The 23,303-nt window shown below is 44.4% G+C and overlaps 1 protein-coding gene across 3 annotated transcripts in view; it reads right to left on the bottom strand.

Moving 5' to 3' along the window:
• Positions 1–23,303, bottom strand: part of RAB11FIP4 (RAB11 family interacting protein 4) — a 112,670-nt gene that overhangs the window by 72,009 nt on the left and 17,358 nt on the right. For 2 of the 3 annotated variants that reach the window (XM_039716422.1, XM_039716420.1), the window contains exon 2: positions 4,093–4,180. In XM_039716422.1, the coding sequence (XP_039572356.1) occupies positions 4,093–4,180 (88 nt within the window). Of the gene's footprint in view, positions 1–1,361; positions 1,404–4,092; positions 4,181–23,303 lie in introns of those variants that run through there. The other variant, XM_039716421.1, reaches the window with a different exon arrangement.

Here is a 23,303-nt window from a genome sequence, read left to right as displayed (position 1 = left end):
TTTAGGTGCTTATATATTAGCTCGCTTCTAGAAGCTTTCCAACCAACTGCAGTAATTAGATGCCTCAGGATCTAGGGAAGCACAGAGATGGATTTTTGAAGGCACATAATGGTCTGTGTTACTATTTTGAAGATGCAAAGGTTGCTATTGCTGCAAGTGGGGAAGTGTATAAATTTACAGCTGTGCTTCTTCCACACTGTTAATGAATATGAAGGAGCCCCTACAGCTCTCCAGTTTCAAATTCCATAACCCAGCATAACTAAAATGTCCTTAAAACTTCTACAACATGAGGGAAAGACTCCCTTGATGCAGGAGAACAACAGGCTGTATGATTTCATAATAAAAAACAGTGTTTCTGCTAAGGCACACAGATTCATAAATGCAGAAATGCTCTGTGCTGACATGGCTCAGTCTCTCACGTTATAACAGCCATGACCCTCCAAACACTACACAGCAGTCAGCACTGTTTTCATGGTTAAAATAAGCTATAAAGTCAGAATACATCTGTCTTTGTATTAGTTCTGTATTAGTCTGTGTTCATACAGTACCCTCATCACTGTGAGCTGTAACACCGAGGGCAGTAGGGGGAGCTCCCCCTTTATTTGTCAGGGTTTGGGTACTTTTAAGCAGACTATCAAAGTAAAGAGACTATTGGAAAGACAACAGAAATCTTAAAATACAAGAAACAGGTCAGACTCAGTTAGAGGCTGGTCCTGCAAACATATCTGACTGTGGAACTCACTAGCCTGCAGAGCACAGGGAATTAACAGCTCCACTCAAGCTTTTAAGTATTACAAGTGGCAGAAAATATTTACTGGATCAGTACAATATAAATTCAGAACAGGAAAAACATTCATTGGCTCTGCTGAGCAAACAGTAATGGTTCCCATGCTGACCCTGCTGAAATTAATGGGAATTCAGCCTTTGAGTGATATTCTGGCTGCTCTCAGTGTCTCTAAGCAGTGCCACAAAGCACTTAGGTAAGAGGCTACAGGTGTTATTTCATGGCAATTGCTCTACAGGCAGGCAGTTATTAAAGCCCTGCAGGCAGCAGATAGAGAGGGCAGCTTGAGCACAAGTAAAACCTTCATACTCTGGCATTCCAATGAAATTGCTGCAAAGCTTTCAATTTGATGGCAAGCCTATCCCTGGCTCTGGCAAAGCCTAACTGCATAGGGAAAGCAACCTAGACAGCAGGGACTCAGCACAGATGCTGAGGCAAAGTCCTTTAATCCACAAAAGACCAGCAAAAGAAGCAAAGTTTTCCATAAATAGCAAGCACCATACCTGTCCAGTATTCCACCCCAGAGACAAAGTGGGAAGGAGCTCTTCCAACACTTTCTGCCCTCTAGCACACTTACCTCCACTTGAACCATCTTCTCTACCCCTTCCCAAGGTCCTGCTGTCAGTGAGATTGCTCATCCTTACCCACACCTCCTGCTACCCAGCAGCTGAAGGAAACTAACAGTTTTCCACCTGACAGTCCCAGCAGCTGCTGCAGAGCTACGTGACCCATATGTCATGAGGTTTATGCAGCTCCAGGAGGAAACAAGGTTTGGTGTCCTTTTGTGGAGGAACACAACACTTCTCATGTGTACCATGCAAGAGTAAACAATGCACTGGTTTATGGAGAAGAGAGAACAAGCTGCAGATTTTAGATCCAGGGGTAGGAGTTTCTCTATCAACCAATTACAGAGCATTAAACACTTAGGTGTTTGGGATTTTTTCAAGTTCCAGTATTTAGCTTTGCACAGAAATCCAACCCTGGATATGAAATGCTCAACCCAACATCATCAGAGGTCAGCTCTGATTTGAATCTGTTGCTCTTAGATGTCTCATGATTTAAATAAATTCAAGGCATTGAACCACCAAAAAACCTTGACACTATATCACCTCTGTGCAGCAAACAATTTCATCACCATACTGTAATGGCAAGCATTTTTAAGACAAATTAATTTGAAATCTCATAAATAAGAAATATAGTAAGGCTTTAGGATTGTAAAGGTTGAATTTAAACATTTAGCTTCCATTGCTAAGAACAGCATAAGTTCATACTCTATTACTGAAAACCCCAGTGGATTTATAGTAGCATCTCATTTTGCTCTATTAATCTGACTGCCCCAAGCAACTGTAATAGGCTGAGATGTCAAAGAATCATATTTATAATCTGTTGCTGCCAAGACAAATTGCTTTTGTTTGATAATAAGCCTGCTACTTCCCTTGGGATGTGGCTGCACTAAAACAACATGGTGGAGGCTTTCCATTCTGAAAGGCAGACATGCCCTTTATGAACTTTAACATAACCAATTTAATTTTTAAGGAAAATATGGCAGGTAGCCAAAGATGAATAAAATTTCCATGCTATGAGGTGAGCAATAGAAACAGAGAAGCTGTGAAAACGTGCAGCACAGTGTCTTATCAGAAATAGATACAACTGCTGCTGCTTGGATGATAAACACTTAGCAGTGAGTCTGTGTAAGTGTTGAAATGCTAATGATGTGCTAAGGGAGCTCTAGGTGATGCTGCAGAGCTGGATTATTTCTCTGCATCTGTTCACAGATACATCCTAACAAGCATCACACAAATGATTTGGACCCTACATGCTCCACAGCTGGGCTTTAAGCTATTCATAAACTTGGTGTGCAAGGTACACCAGGTTTGTCCCGGTCACATCTTTGCAGGATTAAACCTTAGGATAAGAACACAAGAATTAGCTCCCACAGGGTGAGCAAGGATGAAAAGCCCCAAGGCCTCATGACTGATAACTCAATATTCTTGAACTGTCCCCACAGTACAGGAGATGCAGCTGCCCACTCCATCACTGCTGGTACGTGGACAAGGGCACAATTACCACAGAAGAGATGTTCTGGGTCATTTCTATCCCTTCCTGACCATATTTTGTGCATTTGTGCAATCTTTAGACTGTGAATTACAGAAGACACCAGATGATTTACAGATCTTGTATCTTACTTAAACTAGAACTCAGTTTGCTACAGCATTTTCTGCTCAAGGAAAACCCCAAGCAGAGACTTTAGGGTCTGTGCACAAATGTAGTAACTTTTCTCCTGGGCTTTCTCTTGCCTTCTCTTCAAACACATCAGTGTCACCTTGGATGGTGTCTCCAAAAACATTGATGAGAGTACCCTCTCACTGTAATTTTACCTAATTATACACTGTCTTTGGCTGCCATAAACTTTAATTAAAAGTACTGTGGTTTTACGTGTTTGCATCATTATAGCTCCATAATAATCTCATCATAGAAGACTCTCCAGAGGCTTCTCCTGGAACCATTCCACGATCACTGTGACATTCACCCTGTCCCTGAAGTGAAGCCTCTGGGCTATGACCTCACTCCAGCACTTTAGAAAGGACACACCTCGTGTCCAGAACAGATGGATTATTTCACTATGGGAAGTTAGAAAAGCAATCAGCAGCAAATCAGCTGAAGTCCCTCCTCACTGTTTTTTGTTGCCTTTAGCCTAAGCTCTGAAGCATAACCACGTCTGTGTCTTCTGTCAAGGACTGTTTCCTTGGAAAGGAGGTGGCTGGAGCCACCTGATCTCAATCTTCAGGGTTTGCATCACCAACCTGTAATTAACTTTCTTCCTTCCAATACATGACCCCAAGTACCCTAACAACATGAATTAATTATACCTTTCAGATACCTCAAGGCCAATTTAATAGTCTTAAATTTCCTAGTAGAGAACTGAAAGCCCAAGGGCTCCCTAACTCCCTGAGGTAAATCAGTGGCAGAACCAGATCAGAATCTGGAAGTATCAAGCCTGTCAACCACAAAGCTACTCTTTTCTTCTGCTGTATTTGTCTTTAAACCACAACACATTTATTCTGACAAAAATTAGCAGTAAACCAATGCCCAAGCACCTATGGATGCAGGAACTCTAGCAGTGCTCACTATTAATACATGAGATGCACAAAAAATAAAAATATCCTGGCTCTGTTCCCAGAGCTGCTCTACTGTCACTACAAATAACCAGAGTTAAAAGAGAGGATGTCTTTGATCATTACGTTTTCTGCAACCAGAAAAACATTAGTGGAACTGAACGGGATTATTTTTAAGAAATATGCACATACCTTTGATAGCAAAAACTCCGTGACAGAAGTCCTTAAAATTGATTCTTCCCAAATCATTCGGGTCCAAGTACTTTGCCAGTTTTTCCACCTAAAATAAAAGATGATAAAATATGTGTTGTGTTTGGTGTATGGTCTGTTGCTCTGATACAGTCTGTATCTTCTACAGAAGACTACAAGTTGAAGAATACTCACACTGTTCACTTGAACCAGCCAATAAATGGTTCTGCAAGGAGAAATCATGTCTTGTATGACCTTGGTGCTAACCAAGGCATGTGCCTGACCAAAACTTCTTCAGCTGGGACACATCAATCCTGTCCCATGGGGATCTCAAGAGGTTAATAAGGGGAGAATCTGTGATTTATGCTCTCACCATAGAGCAGGGTGCTAACAGAATCTCTTGCCTAGGAGCTCTTGCCATGCATTCAGCTCAGAGGAACTTAAAATTTAGTGGTTCTCCACCCCCTCCTATCACAAGTTCTCAGGGAAGGGGAAAGGACAGACCAAGATGTGCACAGCCCATCAGTCTCATTCCCTAAATAATCTAGATTACAGGAGAGAAAACTCATTGGGCACGTGGAATGAAACCAAACTCCCTTGACACAGCAGAGAATATAATTTTTGTGTAGGAAAATTAACAGTACAAAAATATATTCATGTGATGAGAGAATGGTTGTTTCTAGTACACAACCACTGTTGGCATTGTACAAACAAGCAATGTACTTACTCCTTATAATCTCAGCTCCACAGTTTAGTCTTTCTGATCATTATTCACCAATAGAATGAGATTATACTGAATTTAAGCCCAGCCACCAAATTAGTACTTGCCCCAAAAACGGTCTGGCAAATTTTTCAGGAAGGTTTTGGGATAGAGGAAGAAAAGCAGCCTAGACTGGAGAGGTTCTTGTGCTGTCTAGAAAAAAAAGGAATGGAGAAACAAGTAGCCAAAGAAGCATAAAGTGAGAGGCAGACCAGTGCAGGGAGGTGAGTGCACACCTGGACCCACAGCTGGCTGCTCTTTCTGACAACCACTCTGCTGGAGCTTGAGCACATCCCCTTGTGTGCCAGTGCCTTTCCTGCAGCACCTTGCAGGGACCCTCACTGAGGCACAGGCAGCCTCTTACTGCTCCTAAGAGCTCACAGGCAGCTCCACACAACCCTGCCCTTGGCTGGGCCCTCCAGACACCCAGGAGTTTGAACAAGCTGAGTGCAGGACAGCAGGAGTGGAGGAGGCCACACAATCCTGCTGCAGCACCATGTGTGTGAGCTCAGACATGTCAGCCTGAGCAGCAACAAAAGCCCAGCTGCAAAGATGCAGCAAATGAATCCAGATGACCTAGTTTCTCAATTTTCTGGTGTGTTTTTTTCCCACGTGCTAGCAAAACCCAGCAGTTTCCCAAAGCCCTGCAGATAATGCACTCATGTGTGAGCATGACACTTCTTACAGACATTTCTCAGTGCCTATAAATTCCCTCTGTACCAATAACTGCCATGATAAGCCAAAGGGCTCATTTAGAACATGCAAATCTGGATGAAAAAAATGAAAAAAAAAATTTATTTATACGCAAAATTCTATATTGAATGAGAAAGGTACAATTTGATCCTTAAATTGAATCCTTTCCCCTCTCATTTTCTTAGGGAAAATAAAAAATCAGCTTGTATAGGGAGGGCAAGTAAGGAGCTATATGATGAGTTCAGAGCCCATGACAAGTTAGACATTTTTTTAAAACTTTCATATTGCAGGAGGCTTCCGCAGCTGCAGTCCTGCCAGCTGGGCAACAGAGCCCAGATATCAACTATGGTGTGACTCATGATCAAATTTCCACCCTGGCATCACAAGGAATTACTGTAACCCCACTAATTCAGAGCACCTGAACACACATCTGTGTTTCCAAAAAGAAAACTGCTTCACCAGAAACCTCAGTTTGTGGTTAATGCACACCAGACTAGCTGAAAATCCTGACTGAAACCAATTAAGTAGAGACATGCTTGATATGGAAAATCCAGGTTGGTGTTATCCCTGTCACCTTCACAAATAACAATTGTGTTTTAAATTTTAATGCACAGATTCCTGCAGCCAATTGGGAAGCCTCTAGTCTATTTAATATTGTGCTATAACACAGTGGTGTCACTGGGTGTTCCCAGTGAATCTGGCACTTTTAAGTTTATTTCTCAAAGTTGATCCAATGATTTTTGTCCACCAGCTGCTCAGACATTTAAAATTACACTTTTAAAATCAAATTAAACGAGATGTTATGTGCCTGGGAGTGTGTATTATGGAGGAACAGAGGATATGTTCATATTTAAGTCTAAGCAATGTCTTAAGAGTAAATGAAATTATCACCTGAGCAAAGTGCTTCAGTGTCCAGTTTCCCCTAAATCTAATTTGCAGGTTTTCAGTGGGATATTACAATGCAAATAACTGACATCAGTGCAGGAGATGATGAAGAATTTACAGAACAGCCTGATGGAATTAAAGCTAGCAGTGCTCACATCTTCAGCCAGGAATAAACACAGCTCCCATCACAGGTCAGGGGATAAAAGGATTTTGATCACCAGGGACTGAGTTTGGGTGGATACTTGCACAGGGTTTGTGCATTAATATACACACAGATTTGGTACATAAATCCCTGCATACTTGCACAGGGTTTTCAAGCACCTGCAGTGCACTTGATCGTGCATTTTTACCAATCACTTGCTGGAATAAGGCAAGAAGCTCTTCCTTGTTAATTCTAGACTGAAGGCATTGCTTTAAGTGAAATTTCAATCTGTGGCCAAATAAACTACAGCTACCCCTAAATCTTCTCTGGTGTGCACACTCTATAAACCACCCTTCTACTTCACTTTGTAGAGAAATAAAGTCCTCTCCTCCTCCTTCTCAGAAAGAGTTGGCTCCCCACAATGAATCAGAAGCTGTTTTATTTATTCATTGCCTTGGGAAACTTATGGATCTGTCAGCCTACCTGGCAGGCTGTGAGACACTGAAGCCTTTTTTGCAGTCAACAACCTCCTGGGACTGGGGCAGTCCACAGCCCCTGCCAGGCAATGAGGGAACAGCAGCCCTGTCCGTGATAATGGCACAGGTGGCACAGCCCAGGTGGGACACGCAGGATGGGCCAGTCCTGGGCACACTCAGACTCCCGGGCCCACATCTCTGGGCTGTGCTGGGCTTTGCTCATCCCCTGGCAAGGGACACAGGGCCACAAAACCACCTGCTGCCAAAATTCAGTGTGAAATGAGTGTGTGATTGTTACCTACAGGCAGCACAGGGAGCATGGTGTGCTCCAGAGTTTGACATCAGAAGTCATCACAATGAGTAGGGGCAGTGTTTTGGGCTGGGAACACTCTGCACAGAGCAGTCCCCCACCATGTGGGATAGACAGCACAAACAAGGATTGCAAACTAGTTCTTCACTGTAGGAAGTGAACAAAGGCAGAAAAAAATGAGCTGCAGGCTCAATAATGCAGCTGGTTCTTTTGGCAGCTGCAAGTGTCTCTAATGAACACTTCAGTAGCCATCCAATAGTCAGAGAGAAGACATAAATCTGAGAGAGAAGGAAGAAATAATTTTTCTTTGGGAAACAGCTGGAGAAAACCAAACCTCTGTCCCTATTGTTTAACTCTCCTGGATGAATGGGTGATTACCCTTTCAATTCAAACATGTTTCTCCACTGGAACAACTGCTCACTTCAGCCAAGATGCTGCCTCCTGTCCCTTGGTGTCCCAGCCATCCTGACTGCCCTGCAAAGGCTGCTTGCCCCGTGCTGCTGCCTGACACACAACAAGAGGCTGGGAACACTTGAGAAAGCAGAATGGAAAGGATGTTTGTAGCCGAGGGAGAGGAGAAAGGGGAGAAAAGAGGACAAACCACTGACAGACCTCAGAAGACATCTATTGAAATGGATCTTCTCTTGCAGGTGAGTTCAATACCGGGGCACCTGTGCTGAATAGCCAAGGAACCCTCTGCAGACCCCTGGCCAGCTCGTGTACTGAAGCTGCCATCAGTACTTTTTCCAGCAAAGATTTTCTGTTTGGAACTGAATCCTGCTTCCATTCACAGGCAAGAAGAAACTCAGACCTCTATTGACCTCACTTAATTTTCTTCAAAAAATAAGAGATTTTGTTAACACAAAAAACATTTGTAAGATTTAGAACTAATTGAGTTCAGAGGGACCCCACACCAGCTCTATCCACTGAAATCTTGCAGCAGGATCCAAATCACAGCCAGAAGATGCCATTTGAAATAAACAACTTGTCTCAGTAATTTGCCTTCATACTGCAGGAGTCTGTGAGCACGTCTCACCCTGAAGTGTGAGCAGGGAGCACCTGGGAGCTGTGACAAAGGCAACACAACATTTTCAGGAAAAGGTCAGGCTGTGCTGTGGCAGTGACATTTGGGCAGGATCTCCTGAGGCAGAAGCATTTGTGAGAAACCTCAAAAAAACAGCAAAAGGAGATTAAACATGTAAATGCCGCAGGGTGGAATTAGAGAGCTTCCCACATGATTTATAAAAGGAGCAGCAGAACTGCACTTGCCCTGGTTTCAACAGACTGGCCTTTCCCACATTGGAAAGGGTCTAAGTTTACACCTGGACAGCTGGAAATGCTGCTCTGGCTGCAGGGCTGGGCAATGAGGCCACCACATGTGTGAGAGCCACCCCTGTCCTCTTCACCACCCCTGGGTTCAGGTGTTCTTGGCACTGATGTGGTCCCAGATGTTGGAGCTCTTCAGTCAGAAGGGCTGTCTTTGATGAGATGGGATTTATAGATGGAGGGGGAAGTAATGAGATTTCACTCTGATATTGTGGCATTTCAGGGAAGCAACACAACAAGAGGGAAGTAATTTTACATTGCATTGGAGAAACTAGCACTTACACAGTTGTGGTATCCACTATCATATGAGATGCTGAAAACACACACGTTGCAGAGAACTGACATACAATTAAAACATCTTATGCAACCAAAAAGAGAGTTTTCTTCTGTTTAATTTGGCAAAAGGGAGATCAAATGATCATTTGTTACTAGGTATAAAGACTTCTGCAAGCAGGGAACTACAGGTTCAAAAAGACTAGCAGAGGGGAGACATAAAGGACCATTATCTGCAAAATAAAACTGAATAGACTCCAATTAAAAACAAAGCGCAATTGTTTTATCAGCACTATTGTTTACCCACCAGAACTACAAAAAGCAACTGGAGTCCCTCATCTGAGGCCTTTTGAGAAGGTGAGACACACCTAGAAAATTCACCTAGCCTAGAATAAGTGTGTTATAATCTGAGCTGTCACCATTTCAGGATGTCACATGAGATGACCTGATGCTCTCCCTGAGCCTGACCCTACAGCACACAGGACCATGTTCCCAGCCACACATGTAAGGAGTGGAAGGCCAGAATTTCAGAGTCATGAGCCCAGCAAACTGCCAGCCCACCCAGTCCTGGCAGACTGCATCGTAAATAATTCATACCACTGCAAACAGCATCATGAATTTCTATCAGCCGCTGTCTGATCCCAAAGCAGGCAGGGACATACATCATTGCTGGAAACAATGGCTTTGAATTTGCTTTGAATTTTGATTTCAAGCATCACTCATTGCCCCTTTATCTGCAGGCTTCAAGCCTGATAGTTGGTTTTGCTCTGAGCTCTCTGTAAACAGAAAGGATTGTTTCAGTTTCTGCTTTAACTATGCACACCCCATTTACCAGCTGGAAGGCAGATCTTGGGACTGTGTCATAAATGACATAAGCAAATCTGTTGAGTAATCTTGGCCTCAACTCTGAGCAATCTGTCAAATCCATCATTCACTAATGGCTGCAATGCAAAAAGTCTAATCAAATTCAAGGGAGGCCATTTACTTGTCTCCCTTGTCTTGTGTTAGCATAACACATAGAATTGCAAGTTCTTTCAAATATGACCTGAGTCCATGGGGCCTCAGTCCAAGGGGAGAAAAATATCCACCAATTATCCAGATGGAGAAAACGTCCACCATGCAGGGCATGTGAAATGTATCAGTGAATCACAAAGGCACAGAAAGAAAGAGGTGGCTCCAGAAACACTGCAGGTGGCTGAGTGCATTCAGAGGCAAAAGGAAGCTTCCAGTGCTGCTGTGTGATGGATGCTCTGTGCAAGCACCACCTGGGCTCAGGTGGGTGACAGATGGGGAGCGCGAGCAGTGCGGAGCCGCAGCACACCCGGCAGGGCAGCGCTGCCCTTCCCCGGGGCACGACACAGCTCCAACCTGCCCAGCTGGGCTGGCAGCACTGCACAGAGACAAGGAGCACAGCAGGGCAGGAGCTGCCTCCTCTCACCTTCTGGAGGGAGGGCAGGAGCTGTAGGATCCATATCACAGCCCCCGGGGCAGGAGGGTTTATCCTGACTGGGAGATCCCTGCTCCAGGGGCCATGGGGTTGTGGCACCGGGGGCAGAGCAGCAAGTCTTCCAGTAGCATGATGTCACCAGCAAATTATTTCATCTGCCTTGGCTTTCCCTTCTTTAACATGGTGATGGCAATGCTGACCCCACACTCAGAGTGCACCATAAGGCAGTGATGCTGCAGGCTGCAATGGAACCTGCCTGGAGCTGGTCCCTGCTGTGGCTTGCAGGGTTTCCTGCCCTGTCTCACTTGCTCATGGGCAGGTGCCTGTCATCTCTGAATGCATCTGCTCCACTGGACAATGCAACACCAGGCATGCTGGTGACCTGACACAATACACAGATATTTCTAAACTGTGTTCTGCTGCAATGAAATCTGCCCCACTGGGCAAACCCTTGTCATCATCTCGTTTTCAGCATTTTGTTATGTTAATAGCATTTTATTATCTTCTGATGGTAAAAGACTGAGCCACACAGTACTGCTGAGAGAACAAATTAGGGATGGACTTGTTCAAAACATTCCAATATGCAAATGAGCTATTAAGCAAACATAATACTCCATGAACCTCAATAAATGTTTGTGTATAACAGAAATACAGGCAGTGTTAGGAAAATTGATGCTATGATTTCTGTTCCACATGGAGGAAACACTTGTAGTCTTTAACACACAATGACACAAATTTAATTTGGGATAACAACAAATACAATTCTTGCCATACACACCCCAATTTTCTAGGTATCATCCTTACAATTAGAATGTCTAACACAGATGAGATCCAAAAGTCATTACTTTTAAGGAACTCCTTCTCTCACACCATATATGTTCCTGGTTAACTTACACAACAAAATGTTTTACAACTACAAAGAATCACCAATGAAGTTTGAAACAGAGTGCATGTGAATAGCTCTGAATCTGACCTCACTTGAGAAAGGATCATTGCCTGGAATTAAAGTTTTCAGAACTTCCTCAGAGTGCACATTCCAAAGAGACCGTTCACAGATACAAAAACTACCTTCCCCCATTTTATCTTCAAGCCAGAAACCAGCAAAATCCTGGTGAGATTTTCCTCTGCCAATCTACACCTTTGGATGTAGACTGATTATATACACAATTGTGGATCAATTGTTTATACACACAACAGCCATAGAAAAGTAATTCCCATTTATTTTGTCCCTCTTAATGCAACATAGCAGGTGACAATGAGCAAGTGCCAGAATCATAAGACCAACCACCCTCTCCAGTCTCCCCCACAATCTATGGATATGTGAGAACTGAGAACCTTTCATTTAGTTATTTAAACAGCTGATTTAAACAGGATTCCATTTCCCTCCTTCCCTCTGATGCTGTGTTGCAAAACAAGACATTTGGCTGGGCCCACCAATCTTACAGCAGTCTGTGGGGAATCCCACACAGTCTGGAATACCATGGGAACAGAGAGCAAGGCTAAAAATATGCCGAGCCATCTGTTCACTCCACAGTGATTTTTTTGTGTTGTTCTGGAAACAAAGAGTTAATGTGTTGAACTGTTTTCCTAAAATCACTGATTCACTCACTTGCTAAAATAAGCAGAGCGACATTAACACCTTCTCTTCCACAGCTAGCAGAATTGAAGCCAAGGCTGCGTGGGAAAACAAGGCAGTAGCAAAAGCTGAAACGAGGCACAGCCCCTTCTCGTCCCCATTAGCATAAGTCAAATACAGCAGAAAACAGTCAGATCACAAGAGACACATGAGGCAATTGGTCATGTGGGTGCAGCATGTTTTCCTTTAAACAAGGAGCAGGAAAATGTTTGCATATCATCAGGGCTTATCTACAAGTGCTGCAGCATGGATTGATTTTCAGTGAAAATATTCTTCCTCTCTGCAGCTTGTAGTGTGTGTGATTGTTCTCGTCAGTACATAAAGGGAACTCGCACAGAATAATGTTTTTCATGGCTTTTAGTTGCGAGACATCAGCCAAACAGGATCTACTCTCAGAATAATTATGGTGTTTTGTAGTAAAACTGGGGAGAGAGGTGGGGCCCACAGTGCCAGAAAACACCTTCTTGGTGCCTTCCTTGCTGACACATCTGCATTTTAATTGAAGTATAATGGTTTGCAAAGAGCAAACCAAATAGCAAAGGCCAGCAGGAAGGAGTTGGAGAGGGTGGGGAGGGCAGAGCAAATCAAGTCAGGTAGGCTGGTTACAGGGAGCAGTGCAGACATCAGGGGGCCTCCAGTGAAGACAGCGCTCAGAGCCAAACAGGAGCTTCAGAAAACCATCAAACCAGAGCCAAAAGCCAGTGCTGAAATCCAGGCAGTGGCTCCAGACTGCACGGCTGACACAAAATCAGAACAAGGCACTTTTGTGCCAGCCGTGCGATGGCACTTCACTTGCTCATCTCTGATTCACAGGTCAAGAACACGGCTAAGTGCAACGGCACTCACAAGATATTGTATCACCCAGTTCTGCCAGCAAATCCTCACAAGGCTGCATTTCTAACCTCAAAGTTACAAAGCAAGTGTTACACTTCAGACAACCACTTCTCTTGACTGTGTGCTTTATTGTTATATTCTCTCCTTAACACGCAAAGCTAACCCAACCATATTCAACCATAGCACACAGTGCTACGCTTCACACACATCTACCTTCAAAAAGAATTTAGATTTTGGTCTGAGAGCCAGCCAGAGGCCCACCCAGAGCAACATAATTTGGGCATCCTCAGGTCTCTCAGCCTGGTCTCCTGAAATCAGTTTTGAACTGTTTAAAGGGAATGTGGCTGGCTTTTGGCATGCTCACAGATATAAAGCATGAAATGCAGGCCTTGAGATCTGATCTCAAATGAAAAAGCCTGAGCAGCAGTCCTGGAATTAAACCGAATGAAAAAAAATTCATGGCAAATTAATGCTTTGACACAAAAATGAGTATGGGAGGAATGAGGATGGGATGAATCCAGCTCAGGGAGACACACATAAGATGACAAACATCAGGCAGAAAGGTATGATTAAAGGAACAATATTCCACTTAGCTGAAGGGAAAGATCTTAACCTTTAGAAAAGTGTGGCTGGGAGATAATGTCCTTCCCGTCCTTCCCCGAGGACCAGAGAAGGAAATGAGCAGTAAGTCCCACTCATTATGGTGGGATAATTACCACTTCTGGAATGAGGGTGACAGGTTTGAACAGCAGCTGACTCCTCTGCCGTTAAGCCCAGGCAAGCAGGATAAGCAGGGGTGAGCACGAGTCCGGACTGTCAGTGCTGAGAGGGGACAGCAAGGGACCCCCCAACCACAACAAACAACAGCAAAACCACCCGGGGCTGAGGGAAGGAGGGAGCCCTTCCTGCCCAGCCCGCACAAGCAGCCAGATTGCTGAGCACAGCACTCACACCGTGTTAATCTCTTCTAATTCCCCCCTGTGCCTTGCTCCAGGCAATGCAACAGCCCAGCAGCCACCGCAGACCTCACGTTCCCATGCCATGAGCAATCCCCCTGTAGAGAAACGTGCCATTCGAACTGCAGTGGAGGAAACTTTGTATAAAATCACACACAGAAATCCACACTGCTCTTTGATCTACACCAGGGAAAGCCATTAGACGGAATGATAATCACCCAGCATTTTTGTGTAGAAAGGGTCAGAAATACAAAGCCTGAGTGCATAAAAAAGGAATGCTCTTTACAGCCTTAGAAGCTGCACAAGGGTGCTTCATGTTCCAGGACTGCCTGCACTGTGCATCCTCATTAGCCATCACAGCCTGTTCAGCATTATGGTTACAAGGCTGAATGGAAGAGAAATCCAAAACGCAATAGAAAAATCCCAAAAAGAGATGAAGGTGAACAGCTATGATGGGACTGTACTTTTGTGTTTCAGCAGTGTGCCAAATGAATCTGCTATCAATTAGTCTTGGTATTGTAAGAAACCCTGAGAGGGACTGGACCCAGCATTCTTGGGTCACTGCACACACTATTGGAAAGATAGTACCTGACACAAAGGTAATTTTCTCAACTGACATGTGATTTCACCTCTTCTTATCCAGAAACAGATGGACTGCAAAGCGTGCTGGGCCTGGGGACTAAGTAGGAAAAAGCAGATTTTGAAAAAGAGATTTGGGTAATGATGTGATGACTTCCATCAGCTGGAAAAATCACATCTCTCGGGCTCAGGTAAGCAGGTCACTGTTCCCAGTCCAGCTGTCACTCAGGATAATAGTCACTTGAGAGGCATTTCTGTCCAGGTGTGTGGGACTGGACTGTTCATGCCTGTATGTACAGCACAGAGGTCCACAGGGCTGTTCCTGTTCTGAGAAATTGTTTCCTTCTAAAGCCTTTTAAGAAGTTACTGTTTTGATCTTGCTCATTTCTACAGCTGCCTTTTCCATCTGCCTTTTAGCAGGGATGTAGCTTGTCTTCTCTGTCAACATTGTATATTTATCATCTCCCAGTGGTATATGCTAATGTATTTTGATATCTGTTGATGCTTTGTGTATCAGTATGTGAATTCATTTTTTCCCACATTAAAATCAAACCAAACAGCCTGACCAAAAAAATTTGTCATTTTGATTTTTCCAGCGAATATAAGTTCCCTGTAGTTATTATGACAACATGTCACCACAGGGTCACAGGCAGTGAAAATGAATTGCTTGGAAAGCAAAACCAACCAGCCTTTCAGTGAAAAAACGAACAGGCACTGTTTAAGGGAATCAGGAGAGCTTCTCCTAGATGGACCCTAGAAATAAGGTAAGAGATGGTCACTGGACCTCAAGTTATTATCTCTGGTGCAGAACATCCCCTAGAAATGCCAATCAGATTATGTGCAGCTCTGCTTTAGAGCATCTGTACAAGAGATGAGTGGACTGATTTATCCTTCCCATTGTACCTCACCCCAATTCCAGGTACAACATACAGAGTAAAATACTATTTCTATACTAGCTGAGTCCCTTTAAAAGTCAGAGAAAGAACTTTGACCCCAGTTTCATTCTTTCAGTTCACAGGCTCTTCTTAACTTCTGTTACCAGTTTAAACACCCTTGACAATTTATTGATTGCCTGTGAAATCCCTAAATAGGTAAAAACTGATTACTGTGTGTTTTCCAGACCTTCCACAGCACAACTTCTCTCAAATACTCAGAGCTTCTGCTGCTGATGCCTTCTCCCAGCCTGCCAAAAGTGTGCTTGCATCTCTTTTCCTCCAACATGAAGGTGCCTTGTAGGAATTACAATCAAGAGGTGAGAGCATGCAGAAATCACAACAGATTTATGCTGCAAGGTCCTCACCCAGCTGCATTTCACTGCAGCGCCGGATCAGAGAAGCCAATTCACTGCTAATAGCTGAACATGTACCAGCCCCCCAAAAAACACAGGTTTTGTGCTGTTCCTGTCTCTGCTGTGTGTTGCCTGCTCAGAACATACCTGGTACAGTAACAAGGATGTAATTTACCCTTTAGTGACAAGGCTCAGCAAAGCTCTGTAGTAAAGGCACATGTGTGAAACATGAGGTGAGCACCTTTCACTGGACCAGCTCAACAAAGGAATTCCCACTGGGCATGGTGAGGTTTCCTCACCATGGACTAAAGCAGTTTCATGGTTTGTAACCATCTTCAGCTGAACTGACATTTTTACATCTGTCTCTCTGCCACTGCTGACTGCGGTCTCAGCCTGGAGGGTTCCCCACAGAGAGGGCTGATGGACTGAGTCTGCCTAATGTGTTCATGGACCAGGTGCCTTTTTGTCCATGTTTTTTAAAATCTCTCAATGAAGAGTCTGCCTGGGGGAGGAGGTGAACCTCAGGGCTGCAGCTTGGTCAGTGCAGAGGGGGAAATGCTGAGGAAAAATGAGCTGGTGCCAAACAAAATGCAGGTGCCTCAGCAGCAGGAGAGAGATGCTCTCTCCCCACTGCAAACCAGACTCTGCTCGCCCTGAAGAGCCAGCAGCTCCCATATCTCTAAATCGTCCTGGTCTGGACAGGATCCATGCACATCCTGTACAATTAGGAATAACAACCTTGCGGGCAAGGTTGCAGCTTTATGGAGATGGGCACCCTGCCAACAGCGACTCTGGCATGGACCAGAGACAAATACAATGTCCTAGCTGGGTGGCACCATGGTCCCCTCGGCTGGACAGCTCTCTGCAGGTCCCCGTGTGACTGCAGTGGGCTGGAGCTGCACAGCCTGGCAAGGATGGAGAAGATGGAAGTGGTCCTGAAGATGCTTTGTCGTGGTCTGGGAGCCACCTGGATGAAGGTGACCTGGAACAGGACAATTGCCATTCCAATACACACACCTAAGCTGAGTTACAGTGAAATGTTACCCCTGATGGCAGCTTGTCCTTGCAGCTCCTTCCAGCTGTGCGTTCACATTTCTCACAAATAAAGGCCAGTGCATTTTTATTAAATGACCAAGCCCTGCCCAGACAGAGAAGCAGTGAGGGGGGTATCGAGGCAGCCAAAGAACCATCACCTCATCAGAAGCTCACAGGACAGGGTTCACAAGAGGGGAAAGTAGACAGGAGGGGGAAACAACTCCCTTAGCACCATTCTAAACCCGACCTTGAGCAAAGCCAGAAGCAAGGAACTTGATGCAGGAACCACTTCTACTGTATTACACAATGAAAGTCATGCTAGAAGAACTTAATGACCATAAAATCTATAAATCACCAGAACCACTGGGAGATTTTTAACTCTAAAAAGTGCTTTTGCAATAAATTTCTAAACCTTGGCAAACAACACTTACCCCCTTATTCGAGAGATGCTGGAAGGCATCATTATGGTGTGGACTTAAATCAGATTTGCCTCAGACCAAGACTTTGACTTTATTCAGGTGGATGTCACTTTCCAGCAGCCACCATAACTCAGAAATGGTCCAGCAGTCAGGACTCCCTACAGCACAGCACATCCTCCACTTTCACTGGTCCAGAACAAATCTCTTCATAGCCAGGTCTGTAAAAGCCTCATTAGGCTGGATCAGTGCAAATGTGAAGGGTTGAGGATTACAAACAAGGAGAGTTTTGAATCTACATGCCTGCTGGTCTCAGCAGCTGTGGGTTTTTGGCCAGTGCACTTGGGTTTGGGCTGTCTATCATGATATAGTTCAGAAATGCTGGTACAGACTCTTGCTCCAAACCTGCATATAAAGGGTAACTTTCTATATGTCTCATGCAGGGAATTCATCACAGGAATTCATCACTTCAATTGCTTTGCAGACTTTGATATGGTGAAGAGCCACAGAACAGAATACATCACTTCTTGCCCAGAGTTTACAAAATGGTTTTTCTCTTCACTGTATTAGGAAATAGGAATAGGTGGTCCCTTTCAAGACCACCAGGGACCACCAGCCTTGCAAATGCCTCTCAAGACACTGCAACCAAACCACAGCCTGCCCAACAGAGCTCTGTGAAGATATCCTTGGTCTCTTACTGAATGGAGCCTACAGGGAGGCTCCAGGTCTCTGAACAGCACAGAACAGCTCTTTCATGTAGTTTGCATCCAGCAGTGAGATCAGGGAAAGCACCAAGGCTCCACAAAAAGGAATATTTTGTCAGTGAAAAAAAAAAGGGCATCATGTATTTGGCCAACAGTCAGGCTATGAGCTGGCAAAGGAGGCAATTTCCCTGCTCCAGGGTGCTTTGCCTCTTGATGATAAACTGTTGTGGCTAAATTGCTTCTGGCTCTCACCACACATCTCTCTGCTTGCTGTGGATTTATTCTGCTGCACTGGTGAGAATTAGGGAAAGGTGCAATAACTGAATTACTGCTGCACTCGCAGATAACAATGGCAAGGTCTTATAAAGGCTGCACGTGTTTTGTCTGGGATGAAAATGAATAAATAATAATAATTAAACAAAATAATCTAAGAGCATAGTGCCCATTGAATGGTGCACCAGGGAATGGCAGCATCAGCTCCAGCCAGAGGTCAGTCTGCCAAGGAAACAGAAGGCAACACTCATACAAAGGGATGAAATGTCAGGAGGTGATGTTTCTGTCCTTGTTGCTGTCAATTTTATGGAATGTGGGTGTACAAAGGACTCGGGAAGATGAACGTCAAGTGCTGAGCTCAGGGGAAGCTGCAGAGTTTTACTCTGACAGCCTTCCACAACAGACCTCAGCCCAAAGCTGCACAAGAGCTCACTGGGGAGGTTGGCATTGGTGAAACAAAGCAGGTGCTGCCCACCTCACCAGTGTTTTGGTGTCAGGTGGCCAAACCTCCCGTGGGCTGAGATCCCCACCGAGCCTTGCCCACCTTGCTGAGGGGCTCTACAGCAGACAGGGCACGTTTCAGGGATGGCTCTGAGTCCTGAGAGGCCAACAGCCAGGACAGAGTCACTGTAACACAAATAGAACCCTGAGCCTGATGTGGTGTGGGGCCAAAGCCCAGAGAAGTGCACAGGATCCTTTCACTGACCCAAACACCTCCTGGCCAGGGTGCAGAACTGGCAGTGAGGATAAGACAATCACCAGCAAGTCCTTCTCACCCCTGGTCAAACTTCCCCCAAGCAGCAGCACTCAGCAGGAGAAGTGAGACTTACCATGGGATTTGACAGAGCTCTGCCAGAAGCCTATCAGGGAAAAGCTGCAAACTGCAAGTGTCAGACTCCTGGAAAATCTTTTCTCTGTTCACCACTTTCCGTTGTTTCTCTTGGTAGCAGAAAAAACTTTCTATATAACATCCTCTTTTTCTAGGACATTTCCTTTCTGCACCGCCAGAAGCCTATCAGGGAAAAGCTGCAAACTGCAAGTGTCAGACTCCTGGAAAATCTTTTCTCTGTTCACCACTTTCCGTTGTTTCTCTTGGTAGCAGAAAAAAACTTTCCATATAACATGGGATACTCTTTTTCCAGGACATTTCCTTTCTTCACTACATCTCTAAGTAAGTTTTTCATTCTTGACCTTTCAGAGTTATCTCTAGCCTTACTCATCTGGTTCTGAAGCATTTTCCTGTGCTTGTATACCAGGATCAATTTCTTGGCTGATTCAAATGGGAAAGCCTCCACTTGCTCCAAAAGACACTTTTTATGCAGGCTATTAATATCCTACTGAGCATTTAATAAAGATATAAATTCAGTGCTAATACAGTGTGCTGAATTAAAGCCTTGCAGACCAAAGCCTTTAATAGGACCTGTGAATCAGGTGCAGGCAGAAGCTTTTCAAGCTTTCTAACCCAGGCCATTCAAACTTAAGACAGAACCTGAGCTGTGGTCTGATGGCTCATTTTATGCTTGGATACACTGCATATTGACAGCAAAGGGAATCTGTGGAAACCACAGCTAAATCTGGGTTGCAGGCTAGTGCTTCAGATGGACAAGACAATCTGTCACCCCTTGAATAAATCATCTGCTCAAAGAAGAATGTAATATATTGCTGTTCTCAAAAAAATCACTCTTTTTCTGTTGTACTTCTGTGGTACTTTAAGCTGCATCCACTGACTGCTCACCTGTGGAAGTTTGCAAACACAGCTGAGGCATTTACTGCCCCAGGGTCTTCCTTCCTTATCATTCAAACACCAGCACCTTCTCACACAAGAGACAAGAAACATGACTCAAGCCCACAATGCCACAAAGCTGCCTCTGGAGAGAAGGTGACACTCGGAAGCATTGAGAGCAAAAGGATGGAAAATAAAAGTGAGAAGAGGAGAGAGATTTCCTGTTCTAAAAGACACAGCGACACAAAGTACAGTCAGATCTCAGCTGTACTCTGCACCAAGCAAGTGTCCATGCAGCAGAGTGCTCCAAGATTATTCAGTCTGTGTCACTGGAAAATATCTCCAGACAATAAGTGTTTTCTATACAGTTTTTATGTGGTTTTCTCTAGTGCCTGCTGAACTTACAACAAAACCTCCATGTTTTACAGAAACAGATTTTTTTGTCTTTATCCTGGATCCTGCTCTTGTCCTCACTGAAAGCAGAACTCTCCAAGTGCTTTTAAAGCATCTAATGGCAAGTTTGGGGAAAAACTGTGCCTTGTTTGAAAGACCATGGTTTAGCCTGGGCAGGAGCTGCTGGCCCTGCTCCAGAATGAGCATAACTGGTATAAAAATAATTCTGCCTGAATAAAGAGCTGAAGACTGAATTCCTTGGGAAAGCCATTTCAGACTGTTTGAGTATGTTAAAAGAGGTCAGATATTAAGTAAATACTCAATTAAGGAAGGAGGGCAAGTAATTAGTAAGGCTAATTCTCTGCTGAAATGGTCTGGATGGCATGCAAAACTCACCCCAGCACCACCTTCCATACAAAATAAGCCTCAGCTCTTGAAAGAGTAGCTCAGCTTTGAGCAGACGTAGGTTACATTACCAGCTCAGTCACAGATTCAGTGTTTTGGACAGGGACAGGTCATCAGTTTCTTTTTGTGTCCACTCCAAACCCCACAACAGTGACAGTAAGTACACACTGAGACACCCAGACACACAGCAGTGACCCCAAACCTGTGTGCATACATAGCTTTGTATACATTAAAGCAAGTACTTTTGGCAATTACAGCACTCCAGGAACTCTAAGAGGCCAAGTGCATGCTTCTCTACCCATAGATTTGTTCTATGTGAAGGAATCTCATTACTGAAAAATAGGAATTTATTCCACTTCAGGCACTGGAACAATGCTACAGTGGGGAGGTGCCATGTAGCATGGACATATGAAAATAAGCAAACATCTATATAAAACCATGTATACAACCAGTGTTATATAAAAAACAGTAGGAGCACCAAGCCTAGCTGGTTTGAACCTACTTGGCTTCTGCTCTCATCTACTGCAACACAGCTCCACAACTGACATGCAGAGGTGGAGAGATTCTAAAAATAACCAGTGCAGGGAGAGGGACAGGAGCATGAGGAGGAAAATGTTTCTTTGGCCAGGCTGACAGATTGGGCAGCAGCTCCCAGTGCCCAAGGAACACCTGGTTCCAGTCCTGCTCCGTGAGCAGCCCTGCACTCCCTAATATCCCAGTGTCAGACCATTTCTGGAATCTAAACATGGCCCAAATACATGCATAAGACATGGAAGAAGGGACTTTTTAAGTCTTAGGACAAGCCAGAAATTGTCAAATTCTCAAATCAGCCAAAAGAGAGCTCTGATATAAGACACAGTGAACTGATGTAGGACATCACCCCAACGCTAAGTCAAACACACAGAGCTTTAATTCAGTAACAGGAATCTAATCCCCAGCCTGGGTGGTTTGAGCTCTCTTATATGAGCTGTACAACTGGAACAATTGAATCAAAAAAATCCTCTGGTTCCCCAGAATAGACCACCAAGCCAATCCAAAATCATGTTCTTGTATGTAAGGTTTCCTCCTTTGCTGGACTACTCCAGGGCTCAGATTTGAGTCACAGCATCCTGTCACAGGTTTATGGCAAGCTGGAAGAAATACTGTTCTTCCCCACTTTCCAATCCCATTCTCATTTGACTACAGCACATTCCAATTCTTGCACAACTGGTGCTGCATAACTGGTGCTGGGAAGAGTGAAAATGCTGGAATTGCTTATGCAGGTTAATGTCCCAGCACATACAGCCCATTTCATTCAGTCACAGAGTTAATCTTATACAGCCTGGGAACAATGTGCAAGGAGACACAACACCCAGGTTTCATCTAACACTTTCAACAACTTTTATTTTGTCACTGACATTGACTTTGGGTTACTGCTGCGAGATGGGCAGATATGGTGAGAGCAGGAGATAAGGCATGAGATCCCACTACAGCGGGCTCATTTGGAATGTGCTGCATCCCAAATTCTGCTCTTGCAAACTGGAAGTGTGTCCTGAGAGCTAAGACCAGAAAGAGAAGTCTGCCTAGATGTGCAGATCTTCCCCAGCCACCCACTAGAGGAAAATCTGAAACACAACAGCAACACACCCAACACTGTGCAACTATACCAGCTGTAAGATTTAAGATTGGCTGGAGGTGTTAAGAGCAAGCAACAACAAGAACACATCTTACTTCCTTCCCTATAATCAAAGGTTTTCTTGCATTCCTTGTGCTGCTTTCCCCTAGTGAAAGCAATAGAGGACAGACAGCCTGTAGTTCTCATATAATTATCAGCTGTCAACTCATCTGCACGACACCCAGTAAGGCTCCTGGTGAGTCAGATGTACAATTAACTTGTTCTTCTCCAGCAAGGGCACTGCATGAGTGAGGGGGTTTGGAGGCTCCTCTTTCTCCCAGCAAACACATGACAAAACTCTGCTCAGTTCAAGCCTGGGAATGGCTCCAACCATTTTTACCTCAGTATTAGTCTCAGTCCTTCACTGCACTGTCATTGATTTGTATGGAAAATCAGCTGTTGTCCTACAGCCTCAGACTGTGGTTAGTGCTGCAGCTCTGTGTCCTGCTCTGTGGATGCTCTTTGCACACACTTCAGCCCAAGCCTTGTAGGTGAATTGCTTCTCCCATATCCAACGTGTGCATGGTCCAGCCAGACTCACAGGTTTGCAGCACCCCATTCACAAGAAGAAACACTTTCAAGCACACAGAAGAGCTTGGAATCCTGCAGTCAGACATGCTGGCATTACAGAATTTCGTTTAACCTCATCTCACTACAGCATACAATGAGCATAATTTGGCTTATTTGATATAACAAACACAATCTCTGCTGCTGCAGCTGATCAGATCTGTGCTGTCATTTCATGGGCTCCTAAAAAGTCCCCTTGGGCTTAGATGTCACTTAGTGCTCTCCAGAGTATCACACTGCATGGCAGATTAATGCTCCATATTTATCCAAAACATTAGACCAACATCCACAGCCAGTATCTTCACTGACCAGTGCAAGCTCTGAATATGGGCTCAGCACTGAGCCCATATGTGTGGATTTTGTCCTTTACAGCTTTTGGAATTAAGAGAGGGAAGCAGAGGCACAGGATATTGCAAACTCATGGCCTGTTTAGAGCAAG

The sequence above is a fragment of the Passer montanus genome, unplaced genomic scaffold (genome assembly GCF_014805655.1).
Source record: "Passer montanus isolate IOZ18808 unplaced genomic scaffold, ASM1480565v1 scaffold35, whole genome shotgun sequence".
NCBI lineage: Eukaryota > Metazoa > Chordata > Aves > Passeriformes > Passeridae > Passer > Passer montanus.
This window is presented reverse-complemented; position numbering and strand designations above follow the sequence as displayed.